This window comes from Cheilinus undulatus, linkage group 1, assembly GCF_018320785.1.
Source record: "Cheilinus undulatus linkage group 1, ASM1832078v1, whole genome shotgun sequence".
In the NCBI taxonomy this organism is placed as follows: Eukaryota; Metazoa; Chordata; class Actinopteri; order Labriformes; family Labridae; genus Cheilinus; species Cheilinus undulatus.
The window spans coordinates 58919919-58936446 of record NC_054865.1 but is presented as its reverse complement, the minus strand read 5'-3'; the positions used below and the strand labels follow the sequence as shown (position 1 = coordinate 58936446).

At 46.6% G+C, this 16528-nt stretch overlaps 1 protein-coding gene across 1 annotated transcript in view; it reads right to left on the bottom strand.

Moving 5' to 3' along the window:
* Positions 1 to 16528, bottom strand: part of adamts17 (ADAM metallopeptidase with thrombospondin type 1 motif, 17) — a 143547-nt gene that overhangs the window by 47342 nt on the left and 79677 nt on the right. Inside the window, exons 8-12 of the mRNA XM_041787855.1 lie at positions 12569 to 12674; positions 8134 to 8274; positions 5586 to 5736; positions 4599 to 4700; positions 4332 to 4477 (exon numbers count right to left, since the gene is read on the bottom strand). Of these exons, the coding sequence (XP_041643789.1) occupies positions 4332 to 4477; positions 4599 to 4700; positions 5586 to 5736; positions 8134 to 8274; positions 12569 to 12674 (646 nt within the window). The remainder of the gene's footprint in view (positions 1 to 4331; positions 4478 to 4598; positions 4701 to 5585; positions 5737 to 8133; positions 8275 to 12568; positions 12675 to 16528) is intronic.

Genomic DNA, 16528 nt, shown 5'->3' with positions numbered 1-16528 from the left:
TGGTCTCAGTCCTAGACTCCTCTAGACTCTGGTCTCAGTCCTACACTCTTCTAAACTCTGGTCTCAGTCCTAGACTCCTCTAGACTCTGGTCTCAGTCCTAGACTCCTCTAAACTCTGGTCTCAGTCCTACACTCTTCTAGACTCTGGTCTCAGTCCTAGACTCCTCTAGACCCTGGTCTCAGTCCTAGACTCCTCTAGACTCTGGTCTCAGTCCTAGACTCCTCTAGACCCTGGTCTCAGTCCTACACTCTTCTAGACTCTGGTCTCAGTCCTAGACTCCTCTAGACTCTGGTCTCAGTCCTAGACTCCTCTAGACTCTGGTCTCAGTCCTAGACTCCTCTAGACTCTGGTCTCAGTCCTAGACTCCTCTAGACTCTGGTCTCAGTCCTAGACTCCTCTCAACTCTGGTCTCAGTCCTAGACTCCTCTAGACTCTGGTCTCAGTCCTAGACTCCTCTAAACTCTGGTCTCAGTCCTACACTCTTCTAGACTCTGGTCTCAGTCCTAGACTCCTCTAGACCCTGGTCTCAGTCCTAGACTCCTCTAGACTCTGGTCTCAGTCCTAGACTCCTCTAGACCCTTTTCTCAGTCCTACACTCTTCTAGACTCTGGTCTCCGTCCTAGACTCCTCTAGACTCTGGTCTCAGTCCTAGACTCCTCTAGACTCTGGTCTCAGTCCTAGACTCCTCTAGACTCTGGTCTCAGTCCTAGACTCCTCTAGACTCTGGTCTCAGTCCTAGACTCCTCTAGACTCTGGTCTCAGTCCTAGACTATTCTAGACTCTGGTCTCAGTCCTAGACTCCTCTAGACTCTGGTCTCAGTCCTAGACTCCTCTAGACTCTGGTCTCAGTCCTAGACTCCTCTAGACTCTGGTCTCAGTCCTAGACTCCTCTAGACTCTGGTCTCAGTCCTAGACTCCTCTAGACTCTGGTCTCAGTCCTAGACTATTCTAGACTCTGGTCTCAGTCCTAGACTCCTCTAGACTCTGGTCTCAGTCCTAGACTCCTCTAGACTCTGGTCTCAGTCCTAGACTCCTCTATACTCTGGTCTCAGTCCTAGACTCCTCTAGACTCTGGTCTCAGTCCTTGACTCTTCTAGACTCTGGTCTCAGTCCTAGACTCCTCTAGACTCTGGTCTCAGTCCTTGACTCTTCTAGACTCTGGTCTCAGTCCTAGACTCCTCTAGACTCTGGTCTCAGTCCTAGACTCCTCTAGACTCTGGTCTCAGTCCTTGACTCTTCTAGACTCTGGTCTCAGTCCTAGACTCCTCTAGACTCTGGTCTCAGTCCTAGATTCCTCTAGACTCTGGTCTCAGTCCTAGACTCCTCTAGACTCTGGTCTCAGTCCTAGACTCCTCTAGACTCTGGTCTCAGTCCTAGACTCTTCTAGACTCTGGTCTCAGTCCTAGACTCCTCTAGACCCTGGTCTCAGTCCTAGACTCCTCTAGACTCTGGTCTCAGTCCTAGACTCCTCTAGACCCTGGTCTCAGTCCTACACTCTTCTAGACTCTGGTCTCAGTCCTAGACTCCTCTAGACTCTGGTCTCAGTCCTAGACTCCTCTAGACTCTGGTCTCAGTCCTAGACTCCTCTAGACTCTGGTCTCAGTCCTAGACTCCTCTAGACTCTGGTCTCAGTCCTAGACTCCTCTAGACTCTGGTCTCAGTCCTAGACTCCTCTAGACTCTGGTCTCAGTCCTAGACTCCTCTAGACTCTGGTCTCAGTCCCAGACTCCTCTAGACTCTGGTCTCAGTCCTAGACTCCTCTAGACTCTGGTCTCAGTCCTAGACTCCTCTAGACTCTGGTCTCAGTCCTAGACTATTCTAGACTCTGGTCTCAGTCCTAGACTCCTCTAGACTCTGGTCTCAGTCCTAGACTCCTCTAGACTCTGGTCTCAGTCCTAGACTCTTCTAGACTCTGGTCTCAGTCCTAGACTCCTCTAGACTCTGGTCTCAGTCCTAGACTCCTCTAGACCCTGGTCTCAGTCCTTGACTCCTCTAGACTCTGGTCTCAGTCCTACACTCTTCTAGACCCTGGTCTCAGTCTTAGACTCTTCTAACCTCTGGTCTCAGTCCTAGACTCCTCTAGACCCTGGTCTCAGTCCTACACTCTTCTAGACTCTGGTCTCAGTCCTAGACTCCTCTAGACCCTGGTCTCAGTCCTAGACTCCTCTAGACTCTGGTCTCAGTCCTAGACTCCTCTAGACCCTGGTCTCAGTCCTACACTCTTCTAGACTCTGGTCTCAGTCCTAGACTCCTCTAGACTCTGGTCTCAGTCCTAGACTCCTCTAGACTCTGGTCTCAGTCCTAGACTCCTCTAGACTCTGGTCTCAGTCCTAGACTCCTCTAGACCCTGGTCTCAGTCCTAGACTCTTCTAGACCCTGGTCTCAGTCCTACACTCTTCTAGACCCTGGTCTCAGTCTTAGACTCTTCTAACCTCTGGTCTCAGTCCTAGACTCCTCTAGACTCTGGTCTCAGTCCTACACTCTTCTAGACTCTGGTCTCAGTCATAGACTCCTCTAGACCCTGGTCTCAGTCCTAGACTCCTCTAGACTCTGGTCTCAGTCCTAGACTCCTCTAGACTCTGGTCTCAGTCCTACACTCTTCTAAACTCTGGTCTCAGTCCTAGACTCCTCTAGACTCTGGTCTCAGTCCTAGAGTCCTCTAGACCCTGGTCTCAGTCCTAGACTACTCTAGACTCTGGTCTCAGTCCTAGACTCCTCTGAACTCTGGTCTCAGTCCTACACTCTTCTAGACTCTGGTCTCAGTCCTAGACTCCTCTAGACCCTGGTCTCAGTCCTACACTCTTCTAGACTCTGGTCTCAGTCCTACACTCTTCTAAACTCTGGTCTCAGTCCTAGACTCCTCTAGACTCTGGTCTCAGTCCTACACTCTTCTAAACTCTGGTCTCAGTCCTACACTCTTCTAAACTCTGGTCTCAGTCCTAGACTCCTCTAGACTCTGGTCTCAGTCCTAGAGTCCTCTAGACCCTGGTCTCAGTCCTAGACTACTCTAGACTCTGGTCTCAGTCCTAGACTCCTCTGAACTCTGGTCTCAGTCCTACACTCTTCTAGACTCTGGTCTCAGTCCTAGACTCCTCTAGACCCTGGTCTCAGTCCTACACTCTTCTAGACTCTGGTCTCAGTCCTACACTCCTCTAGACTCTGGTCTCAGTCCTAGACTCCTCTAAACTCTGGTCTCAGTCCTAGACTCCTCTAGACTCTGGTCTCAGTCCTACACTCTTCTAAACTCTGGTCTCAGTCCTAGACTCCTCTAGACTCTGGTCTCAGTCCTAGACTCCTCTAAACTCTGGTCTCAGTCCTACACTCTTCTAGACTCTGGTCTCAGTCCTAGACTCCTCTAGACCCTGGTCTCAGTCCTAGACTCCTCTAGACTCTGGTCTCAGTCCTAGACTCCTCTAGACCCTGGTCTCAGTCCTACACTCTTCTAGACTCTGGTCTCAGTCCTAGACTCCTCTAGACTCTGGTCTCAGTCCTAGACTCCTCTAGACTCTGGTCTCAGTCCTTGACTCCTCTAGACTCTGGTCTCAGTCCTAGACTCCTCTAGACTCTGGTCTCAGTCCTAGACTCCTCTCAACTCTGGTCTCAGTCCTAGACTCCTCTAGACTCTGGTCTCAGTCCTAGACTCCTCTAAACTCTGGTCTCAGTCCTACACTCTTCTAGACTCTGGTCTCAGTCCTAGACTCCTCTAGACCCTGGTCTCAGTCCTAGACTCCTCTAGACTCTGGTCTCAGTCCTAGACTCCTCTAGACCCTTTTCTCAGTCCTACACTCTTCTAGACTCTGGTCTCCGTCCTAGACTCCTCTAGACTCTGGTCTCAGTCCTAGACTCCTCTAGACTCTGGTCTCAGTCCTAGACTCCTCTAGACTCTGGTCTCAGTCCTAGACTCCTCTAGACTCTGGTCTCAGTCCTAGACTATTCTAGACTCTGGTCTCAGTCCTAGACTCCTCTAGACTCTGGTCTCAGTCCTAGACTCCTCTAGACTCTGGTCTCAGTCCTAGACTCCTCTAGACTCTGGTCTCAGTCCTAGACTCCTCTAGACTCTGGTCTCAGTCCTAGACTCCTCTAGACTCTGGTCTCAGTCCTAGACTCCTCTAGACTCTGGTCTCAGTCCTAGACTCTTCAAGACTCTGGTCTCAGTCCTAGACTCCTCTAGACTCTGGTCTCAGTCCTAGACTCCTCTAGACTCTGGTCTCAGTCCTAGACTCTTCTAGACTCTGGTCCCAGTCCTAGACTCCTCTAGACTTTTGGGTCTTGCTGATCCTTCTTGAAGGCTACCACAGTAAAACAGCCAGGATGAAGACCGGACACGTACGGAGGGTTGTCGCATTTCCTCTGCCTGAACTGGACTCCTGTCCCACACGTCCTGCTGCACATGCTCCACTGGCTCCATGGACTCCAGTCCCCGTCCACGTGCTGAGGGATGGGGGTCTTACTGACGCACTCGCCCGTCCGGCACCACTGAGGAACAACAACACAGAGACACCTCAGAAAAGAAGACAGATCAGGATCTGAACTTTAACCCCAGATCAGTGGGCCCGTCAGCGATTCGGACAGGGACGTGTATGGAGTAAAGCGCTACCTTGTCCGCTCCGCACTCGGTCCCGTCCAGAGGAGGATCCAGTTTGGTCTTACAGGACGAATCTCCTTCTACTAAACACCAGAGACCGGCACACATCAGATGCTGAAACACACACAGAGACAGACAGACAGCAGAATCAGGAATGATCAACATCTCTGTGTGACAGAACCCTGGATCTCAGTCCTTCCTGTGACTCTCCTGTTTTTTTAAAGCGTTTCTCTGACTCTCACTTTTAGGCTGTTTTGACCTGAAAATCTGAAATCAGTATTTCAGCAGCAGCAGCCAGACTAGAGATGACTGATGTCAGTGTGGTACGGTGGAGTTTAAAGAGCGGTGTGATGTGTCCGTTCCTCCACTAGAGGGCGTCACTCAGAGCATCCATACAGTTTTCACTGACAGCATGAAAGCAGTGCTGAGCAGACGGCTGCAGTGTTTTCAGTAGAAATAACAGGCTGCTTTCCTCTGCGCTGAAGCTAAATAAATGTTACGGACACAAACGGAGAATTCGTGGAATGTTTCAGAGAAGTTCAACCCTTTTAGTCTAAATATACAGACGGGGGTCTGAGCATCAGTGGTGAGGGCTCACCTTAGTCTATTTCTCTGTTTCCTACTGAAATGACACGCCTGGAGCCGGAGCCGGGGCCGGAGCTGGCCCCTGTTAAAGTCATGTATTAAGTCACTACCAGCTGGATTCAAACAGCAGCCGTGGACTTAATATCAGGCTGTGGTCTCAGAGCTCCTGCTGCTGGAATCTCAAGCATTTTTACAACAAACACGGATTATCACCTCGTGCTTGTTTTCCTCCAACAAACGCTCCAGTTTACATCCATCAGGGTTTCCCACATCAGCACACCTTCACCGGGGCTGTGAGGGGAGTTCACCTGGGCCACTGAGAGCTGTCATCCTTCACTTCCTGTCTCTAAACCAGATTTCTCTACTTCATTTCTTATTCCGGGAGGAGAAAGGTCTGGATGAGCTGTGTGCTACCTCCATGTCGTTGCAGAACGTGGCGTTGGTTCCAAACAGGATCTGACACTGCTCGTCCACGCTGTAATGCATGCCTGGAAGCTTAGGAGGGAGTCGGACCTGGTACCGGCTCCGGGGGTCCGTGTGCAGGAGACAGGCGCTCGCTTTGGACCTGAGAGACAGACACAACAGAGGAGAGGTCCGTTCATCCTAACATCAGACCTTTGGCCCCTTTCATACAGCAGCTTTAAGCCCAGCTCAGATGGGACGGTTCTAGACCCTCTGAACGGAGCCGCTACAGCAGAACCAGATCATCTTAGGACGTTTCCTGTGGTTCAGCTCTCAGACGGCTGGTTTCAGCAGGTCTAAGCAGATAAATGTGAAAAGGAGGAGTATAAATGCTGTTTGAAAGTCAGTGAATATTAATGTTGTTAGATAAAGTCAAGCATGGATTTATTAGGGTGTTTTCAAAAGCATTATCCACTGTGAGGAGCAGATCCTAATGTGGGGAGGTCCATTTACAAGCTCTTGGGTTTCTGACCCACCTCTACAGTCCTGCATTTTTACTCTTCCTTGTGAAAGGTGGACCATAGTCTAGCACAATTCTAGACCTTTATGTGCAAAAGAGATAATAAATTAATAAATAAAGTAAAAAAAATAAATGAGGAAAAGTCTGCAGCTGTTATAAAGAGAACTAATCCATCCAAACCTCCCTGGTCCTGTGAAACAGTCATGTTCCATCCTTGGTGTCTGTGATAACTGTCAGTGAGTCTTTACATCACTGTGGAGGAATGCTGTCCCATTCTTCTCTGCAGAATAGTTTTCATTCAGTCACGTTGGAGGGTTTTCCAGCATGAACGGCCTGTTTAAGGTCACAGCATCTCAGTCAGATCTAAGTCCAGACTTTGACTGGACCACTCCAGAAACTTCATTTAGTCTTTAGTCCAGTCAAGGTGGACTTACTGGTGTGTTTGGGATCATGGTCCTGCTCTATAACCCAAGTGGTCTTGATCTTGAGGACATGAACTGATGGTCAGACATTCTCCTTCAGGATTTTCTGCTATAGAGCAGAATTTATGGTTCTAGTGGTCCAGGTCCTGGTCTAGACCATCACACTACCACCACCATGTCTGACTGTTGGTCTGATGTTCTTCTGATGAGATGCTGGGTTACTTTAACAGCTTTTCTCCCTCCTGTTGCCATAAACATGTTTTAAAGGACACTCTGACAGACTATTTACCTAAGGGTAGGGTACTGGTTTGACTGGAATCATAACTGGGGGTCTAGACTGGCCTGTGTGCAAAAGGTAAGGATGGAATATTTTCTTTTGAAGATGACGTCATCCCCTGAAGATGACATAACCCTTAAAGGATGCTTCTTAAGAAAACATAAATGATGTCATCCTTTGAAGATGACGTCATCCTTTGAAGATGACATCAGCCTTTGAAGATGACATAACCCTTTAAGGATGCTCCTTAAAAAAACATAAAAGGCGTCAAAGGATGACGTCGTTATCAAAGAAGATGACAAAATTTTTAATATTAAGGCTTTTTCCAGTCGTCAATAGTTTTGGAACTTTAGGAAAAATGGGTGGAGCTGTGAATGAATGAGGGTTCCAGAAAGTTCCTCTTCTGTCTGGTCAATCCTCAGCATATTTTCCCAGAAGTCTTGGGGATCATCAGGATGTTTTTAGTCACATCTGAGATGAGCCTTTCTGTTCTTTGTGGTCAGCAGTGGTTTTGGCCTTGGAACTCTCCCATGATGCCGTTGTTGCCCAGTCACTTTCTGATGGTTGAGTCATGACCTCTGACCTTAACTGAGTCAGTGAGGCCTGCAGGTCTTTAGATGTTGTTCTGGTTCTTCTGGGTCCTCCTGGATGAGTTGTCCATCTTGCTGTACTCTTTGTGGTTCCAGTAGGCTCTACGTCTACCCACTAAAGCAGGGAATTATTCCACCCAAACATATGGTAATAAGCACAGAGGGTTTCTAGCTTTAGAGGGTGGATTAGGTGGACCTGGTGTTGTTTTCTGTGGAGGATGGGTCACACAGTAAGAAGATACTGATGAGTTTACAGACCGAGAGAAGAGACGGAGAAGCTGACTGCAGTAATCTTTAAGCCCAACGATCTTACCCTGGGAGTTTCTGGAGATCTTTGTCTTTTCTTTGGTCATTTACAGGGTGCATGTAGCTTTCAGCATGTTGATGTTTCTGTCAGACTTTTGCTCTCCTGTAAAACGCTGCAGAGCTCTTTTTCTGTGCAGAGAACGGCTGACTTAAACTTTCCATTCTTGAACATTAGGAAACGGTTAAAATGGCCACCGTGGCGTCCCAGAGGAGCTGCTAAAAGCGGCCCCACAGAGGGCACTGCCAGCACGGTGGGGCCGTCTGCAAACTTGGCAGGTCTGCTCCTGTGAGTGAGTTTTGCAGAAACAAGGACAGAGAGCTGCACACGGGTACGTCCACGGTTTAAACCGGAGAACACTAAAGTCATTTAACTTCAACTATTGTTCAGGCGCTCTTAATTTAACCCTTTAAATCACAGCTTAAGTGCACAAACTTCAGTGCTCACCTGAGGAAGTTCTCCAGGTCGTCACGGCTGCAGGACGACCACGACAGGTCGCTGGGGTTCCTCCCTTTCACCCACTCTCCAGACATGATGTGGGAGTGGCCTGTGCAGGTGGCGTGATCGTCGTCGTGGCTCATTCCCATGCTGAAGACAGAGAGAGACAAAGACATAAAGAGTTAAAGAGCTGGTGCTACATCCTCTGGTTCCTCTTGTGGACTAGCTCAGTTCCTGTCACACCAGGAACCAGAGTTTCAGCTTAAAGCTTTGAGACATGGAGCCTCCTGAGAACAGACATAAATGTGGACAATCCAGCAGCTCTGTGAGGTTATGGACGTCTCTAGGACGTGGAAATAGAAGCTTTGTTCTTAAAGGTAGAGGCTGAATCAGCCCCATCATTGAAGTTAAGGTTCCCACCATCCTGGCTCAGATTTCTCCAATGCACTAAGAGTCAGCTCCTCTCACAGCAATAAACCTGAAACATCAGAACCAGTTTACCCATAATGCACCTCTGCATCTGTGTACAAACAGTCTACATCCAGGAGAATGAAAAACTCATGGATCAACCCAGGGCGGAGCGATGGTTCATACTGGAGGACTCAGCCAGAGAGAGTTTCAACCCAAAGCCATGACCTACATTTGCAAATTAAAAACAACAACCTGCTCCGAACCGCAGGCACCGACTCAGAACGTAATACTGAACAAATGTAGACTCCTTTCTTCTGCTTCACATGAAGAAAAATAGAATCACGGCCTCAATTTCCCAGTCCAGAGCAGAGGACAAGTCATCAGGGTCATTTAGAACCGGGGAGTAATTTAAAACACAAAAAAGAGTCAGTAAACTCATCTAAAACAGAGGACAGCGTCTATACACTCATCTAAAACAGAGGACAGCGTCTATACACTCATCTAAAACAGAGGACAGCGTCTATACACTCATCTAAAACAGAGGACAGCATCTATACACTCATCTAAAACAGAGGACAGCGTCTATACACTCATCTAAAACAGAGGACAGCATCTATACACTCATCTAAAACAGAGGACAGCATCTATACACTCATCTAAAACAGAGAACAGCGTCTATACACTCATCTAAAACAGAGGACAGCGTCTATACACTCATCTAAAACAGAGGACAGCATCTATACACTCATCTAAAACAGAGGACAGCATCTATACACTCATCTAAAACAGAGGACAGCGTCTATACACTCATCTAAAACAGAGAACAGCGTCTATACACTCATCTAAAACAGAGGACAGCATCTATACACTCATCTAAAACAGAGGACAGCGTCTATACACTCATCTAAAACAGAGGACAGCATCTATACACTCATCTAAAACAGAGGACAGCATCTATACACTCATCTAAAACAGAGGACAGCATCTATACACTCATCTAAAACAGAGGACAGCGTCTATACACTCATCTAAAACAGAGGACAGCATCTATACACTCATCTAAAACAGAGGACAGCGTCTATACACTCATCTAAAACAGAGGACAGCATCTATACACTCATCTAAAACAGAGGACAGCGTCTATACACTCATCTAAAACAGAGGACAGCGTCTATACACTCATCTAAAATAGAGGACAGCGTCTATACACTCATCTAAAACAGAGGACAGCGTCTATACACTCATCTAAAACAGAGGACAGCGTCTATACACTCATCTAAAACAGAGGACAGCGTCTATACACTCATCTAAAACAGAGGACAGCATCTATACACTCATCTAAAACAGAGGACAGCATCTATAGACTCATCTAAAACAGAGGACAGCGTCTATACACTTTTCTAAAACAGAGGACAGCGTCTATACACTCTTCTAAAACAGAGAACAGCGTCTATAGACTGGTTTAAAACAGAGGATGTCTATAGACTCATCTTACTAGCCTCAAACATGAGCCAGCATTGTACTCTAGTAGCCTGAAACTGGGGAGGTAGTCTGTCAGTAGGATGGTTGGTTGGTAGATTGCTCTGTCAGCAGGTTGATTGGTAGGTAGACTGGTCTGTTAGCAGGTTGGTTGGTTTGTTGGTAGATTGGTCTGTCAGTGAGATGGTTGGTTGATAGATTGGTCCATCAGTAGGTTGGTTGGTTGGGAGGTAGATTGGTGTGTCAGTAGGGTGGGTTGTTGGTAGGCAGACGGTCAGTAGGATGGTTGGTTTGGTAGATTGGTCTGTCAGTAGGATGGTTTGTTGGTAGATTGGTCTGTCAGTAGGATGGTTGGTTGGTAGATTGGTCTGTCAGTAGGATGGTTGGTTGGTAGATTGGTCTGTCAGTAGGATGGTTGGTTGGTAGATTGGTCTGTCAGTAGGATGGTTGGTTGGTAGATTGGTCTGTCAGTAGGTTGGTTGGTTGGTAGATTGATCTGTCAGTAGGTTGGTTGGTTGGTAGATTGGTCTGTCAGTAGGTTGGTGGGTTGGTAGATTGGTCTGTCAGTAGGTTGGTTGGTTGGTAGATTGGTCTGTCAGTAGGTTGGTTGGTTGGTAGATTGATCTGTCAGTAGGTTGGTTGGTTGGTAGATTGGTCTGTCAGTAGGTTGGTTGGTTGGTAGATTGATCTGTCAGTAGGTTGGTTGGTTGGTAGATTGGTCTGTCAGTAGGATGGTTGGTTGGTAGATTGATCTGTCAGTAGGTTGGTTGGTTGGTAGATTGGTCTGTCAGTAGGTTGGTTGGTTGTTAGATTGGTCTGTCAGTAGGTTGGTTGGTTGGTAGATTGGTCTGTCAGTAGGTTGGTTGGTTGGTAGATTGGTCTGTCAGTAGGATGGTTGGTTGGTAGATTGATCTGTCAGTAGGTTGGTTGGTTGGTAGATTGGTCTGTCAGTAGGATGGTTGGTTGGTAGATTGATCTGTCAGTAGGTTGGTTGGTTGGTAGATTGGTCTGTCAGTAGGTTGGTTGGTTGTTAGATTGGTCTGTCAGTAGGTTGGTTGGTTGGTAGATTGGTCTGTCAGTAGGTTGGTTGGTTGGTAGATTGGTCTGTCAGTAGGATGGTTGGTTGGTAGATTGGTCTGTCAGTAGGTTGGTTGGTTGGTAGATTGATCTGTCAGTAGGTTGGTTGGTTGGTAGATTGGTCTGTCAGTAGGTTGGTTGGTTGGTAGATTGGTCTGTCAGTAGGTTGGTTGGTTGGTAGATTGGTCTGTCAGTAGGTTGGTTGGTTGGTAGATTGGTCTGTCAGTAGGTTGGTGGGTTGGTAGATTGGTCTGTCAGTAGGTTGGTTGGTTGTTAGATTGGTCTGTCAGTAGGTTGGTTGGTTGGTAGATTGGTCTGTCAGTAGGTTGGTTGGTTGGTAGATTGGTCTGTCAGTAGGATGGTTGGTTGGTAGATTGATCTGTCAGTAGGTTGGTTGGTTGGTAGATTGGTCTGTCAGTAGGTTGGTTGGTTGGTAGATTGATCTGTCAGTAGGTTGGTTGGTTGGTAGATTGGTCTGTCAGTAGGTTGGTTGGTTGTTAGATTGGTCTGTCAGTAGGTTGGTTGGTTGGTAGATTGGTCTGTCAGTAGGTTGGTTGGTTGGTAGATTGGTCTGTCAGTAGGTTGGTTGGTTGGTAGATTGGTCTGTCAGTAGGTTGGTTGGTTGGTAGATTGATCTGTCAGTAGGTTGGTTGGTTGGTAGATTGGTCTGTCAGTAGGTTGGTTGGTTGGTAGATTGGTCTGTCAGTAGGTTGGTTGGTTGGTAGATTGATCTGTCAGTAGGTTGGTTGGTTGGTAGATTGGTCTGTCAGTAGGTTGGTGGGTTGGTAGATTGGTCTGTCAGTAGGTTGGTTGGTTGGTAGATTGGTCTGTCAGTAGGTTGGTTGGTTGGTAGATTGGTCTGTCAGTAGGTTGGTTGGTTGGTAGATTGATCTGTCAGTAGGTTGGTTGGTTGGTAGATTGATCTGTCAGTAGGTTGGTGGGTTGGTAGATTGATCTGTCAGTAGGTTGGTTGGTTGGTAGATTGGTCTGTCAGTAGGTTGGTGGGTTGGTAGATTGGTCTGTCAGTAGGTTGGTTGGTTGGTAGATTGGTCTGTCAGTAGGTTGGTGGGTTGGTAGATTGGTCTGTCAGTAGGTTGGTGGGTTGGTAGATTGGTCTGTCAGTAGGTTGGTTGGTTGGTAGATTGATCTGTCAGTAGGTTAGTGGGTTGGTAGATTGATCTGTCAGTAGGTTGGTTGGTTGGTAGATTGATCTGTCAGTAGGTTGGTTGGTTGGTAGATTGATCTGTCAGTAGGTTGGTTGGTTGGTAGATTGGTCTGTCAGTAGGTTGGTTGGTTGGTAGATTGGTCTGTCAGTAGGTTGGTTGGTTGGTACTTTAGCATCATGGACATTATAGAATCAGTCTGATCATGGCATACGACATGCTGTGAAACCTACTTGTGTCCAAGTTCGTGAGCGATGGTGTTGGACATTATAGAATCAGTCTGATCATGGCATACGACATGCTGTGAAACCTACTTGTGTCCAAGTTCGTGAGCGATGGTGAAGGCCAGATTGAGCCCGTTGTCCTCAGCTAGCACGCACTTCCTCTTTGCACTGCAGACTCCGCCCAGGTAAGCAATACCTGAAACAGATCATACAGTGATGCAGGCTGAGATATACTCTAAATATCTGTTTAATATCAACCTGCTCTAAATCCAATAGATGATCAGAGCTGAAGACGTGCTGAGCTCATCTTTGTTTACAGAAAAAATGAGCAAAAAACATTTACATGAAATTAGAAAAAAAACGTAAAAGAAAACCAATTCACCAGTGAACTTTGATGATCAAACACACAAACAGGAACATGCTTGTGTGAGAAACAGATAATTAATCCAAAAGACCATAGGATCATGTTTACATGAATACCCATAAAGCCATCACTGACTGACTTCTGGAGTTACTTATGAAGTCATGTTAAATAACATCATCATATTAGTCTGATCTATTAATCTGCACACCTTGGTTCTGTCCATTAATCTGTTTTGTTCAGTGCATGTACCGTTTATTCTGGATTCTGTTGTTGGAACACCGAAGAAGAAGAAGAAGGAGAGCATTAAGAAGACGAGTGAAGAGCATAGGAACGAAGCAGGGTTAACTTTGACAGCTGTTTTATAATTAGGGTCCTAGGACCCCTTCTAGCAGGAGCTAGCTATTTTATCTGGTCTGTTTCTTTCTTCTTCTTCTTATTATTATTCCCACACCTCTTTGAACCTTAATTTGACCCCCTAAACACGCTCAAAAACTCACCAAAATTGGCAGATTCTGCGAAAAATTTGATAAAATGAAAAAAAAAAAAAAAAAGTGCTCTCTAGCGCCACCTAAGCACACTAAAACGGCCCTCACTGTCAGTAGGAATGTTGTAGAGAGATCAAACCAACGTTGAAACGCTCGTCTCATCGAGACCCACAAATCACGCGCTGACACCCCTAACCTATCTCAAACAGGAAGCCGGCAATTTGCCTTTTAAAAATAAAATTTTGCCCAAATTTGGGCCGAAAACAAAATGTATAGCCTCCCAGCCTGTAAATGGTACCAGCTTGAAACTCCCAGAGAAGACACACTAGGCCATGCTGATCAAAAGTTCTGAACCAATTTGTTGTTTCTTGAACGGTTTCTGAATGACAAGCCCTCAAACTTGATCAATGGTGAGATGGAGCATTTGTGTGTGTGTGTTAGCGCGCGAAGCGCGCATGAGTGTGTGTTTCTTGTGTCTTACAGATGCAGGTTTTTTGAACATTACAATAAGCTTACCGTGCAGCTTACTGTGAGGTGAGGTTTAAAAAAATTTCAGTCCTTTTCACTCTGGATGAGGACAGTTGATGATGTCACTCACTGTCAGTTCAGTGCAGCTGGTCATGTGACTCACTGAAGGCGGGAAAATGGAATGTGTAATACACACCCATTATAGTCTGAGGCTCCTGACAGAGCTGCAGGGACACACCTCAGTCTAACCTTGAGCAGGTCAAAGGGTCAAAGAGGGATGAAACCCTCAAAGTGGAGGTCAAACGGGCATGAGGGACGTGGGACAGACTGAGGACCTGACTAATGCTGCTGTCAGCTTTAATTTCATCTGAATCTTTAGGTTAAAATGCTCTTCAGTTTTCATTTATTCTCTATGAACTCATTTAATCTAAATAAGCACAAATAAAAAACACTCCTAGCAATGCACAATCAATACTTTCACTGATATAAATATTCTGAGAAAATGCCGACATATCTTCAGTTCTCACTCTCTCTATGATTTAACCATTTATACTCAGAGAGGAAATATCAGGGAGACAGTCCTGCTCTGACATTTTAGTCTCCTAAGTTAAACTGACATTGATCCAGGTTTTTATCATCAAAGATCTACTTTTAGCTAGTCTTAGTCTCGTCTTACATAGGAAGAAAGTAGTGACAAATATTTTCAGTCAGTTTTAGTCATTTATATTAATGCTGGAGGTGAAGATGGATGTTAGAATGATCATTCGAAAGGACAATAGGAGGGCTGGGAGAGAGGCAGCTGAGTGTTGGGAAGGAGAAGAGGAGCAAGGGAAGGTGAGTGGTTGGAGGCAAATATCACAAAAGGTTTGTTTTTTTTCTAAGAGGCTTAGCATCGTGACAACATCCTCATCCACCAGGTCATGACGTCATGCTGCAGTCGTTTTGACTTCACACCAAACTGAACCTGCGCAACCTGCAGGCACGAATAGGCAGAGGGAGAACGATTGAGGCCCAGTTTCCACGACAACATTTTCGAGTGAAAACAAACGTTTTGTAGCGTTTTGGCTGTCGGTGTACAAGGCAACAGCGTTTTGGTATCTGAAAACTGAACTTTTTGGGAACACGCTCCAGACTGGAAGTTTTTCAAAACGCCCTCGTCTCCATCTCTGAATAAACAGGGAAACCGGCACTTTCTGAAAACGAACATGCACACTGCAGCTGCAGTAAATACCCATGCGCGAGGAGGCAAAACAAAGATGGCCGACACCAGTGTACTGTTCGTGCTGCTCACTCTTGTGAATTTAACTGTACTTCTCCAGCAAAGTGTTGATTTACTTCACCACCACTTGGATCAGCGGAGGCGTATTTCGTGCCTGCACTAGATTCTGACTTGACTCATACGCCGTCGAAGGGCAGCCCGAAGGTGATTTTGGACATTGCAAAATCACACCGCCATCAACTAGCCTGGCACGTATACCACATTGTTTTTGGTGTTTCCCGCAGTCTCGTGTGAACGGAGATCATTTTGAAAACGTTGCTGTCTGAACATGGAACTTTTCGGAAACGGAAACAGAAAATGAAGCAAAATGTTGTTGTGTAAACGGGGCCTTAAAAGTGTCCCAGTATTGGGAGGCAGATGGTTGAGTGGTTTAAGGCGCTACCCATATACGCAGGCAGCCCAGGTTCGAATACGGCCTGAGGCCCTTCACCACATGTCTCTTCCCTGCTTCCGAGTCTATCCACTATCCTTCCTCTACCAAATAAGGGCATGAAAAGGCCCAAGAATAAATCTTAAAAAACAAAATTGTCCCAGTATTTTCTGGCGAATTACAACCAAATCCAAGTTGCTGCACGCTGCCTTCACGGCCAGCTGCAGGGTGTTTGCCTTGCAGCCAGATCTTGTCAGGCTGCTGTCTGTCTTTGCTTTGTCATGCTTGGTCTTCCACAATGCATGCACTTTAGATTTGGCTTTTCCAAGTTTGATACGCCCGCACGTCACTTATTTTTTTACCTGATGGGCTGATGGCGATTAACAGGACAGCCATCACATGGGCTAAAGACAAAGAGTGTTGGGAAGGATAGGAAGGGAGCTGAGAGCTCTTCTACTGCTGAGAAGAAGCAGTAGAAGAAGAGTGTGGGGAGAAAGAAAAGGAGGGATGTTGGAAAGAAGAAGAAGAGCAATTGGAAGAAGATGAAGATAAGAGGAAGAACACGGTATGAGGAAAGGAGGAACGCTGGTGGGCAGCTGAATTGATGTGATGCATCTATGAGTCATTTTTGATCATCAATTATTAATCAGTAATAAATATGGCTAAGCAGTCTTTATCTCTTTACGTAACCATGTAAATACATTTTTCATACAAGAAGATCATACTATGCTCATTTCCTCCCGTGCAAACATCTTTGACGAGAATCTCAGTCCTCTCCAGCTGCTCAGATTCTCTCTGGATGCGAGCCGCAGCCTTAAAATGCCAGTGCGAATAAAACAAAGGTTAGCAGTGAGGTCAGAGCGTGCCTGAGATTTTCTGCAGCATCAAAGATCCGTTGAAGCCAGCACCACTGACGCTAAAGCCCCGGCACAAAGAGCCGCGATCCACAGCGCCGTTATCAGTGTGGCGTGTTGACCCGGCGTTAGAGGCTTGCTGGCTGATCAAACAGTGATGTGCTGGCTCACAGAGCTGCCGGCACATCCAGCCAGACAGCCTCAAAAGACCCATTAAGCCTCATCAGGCC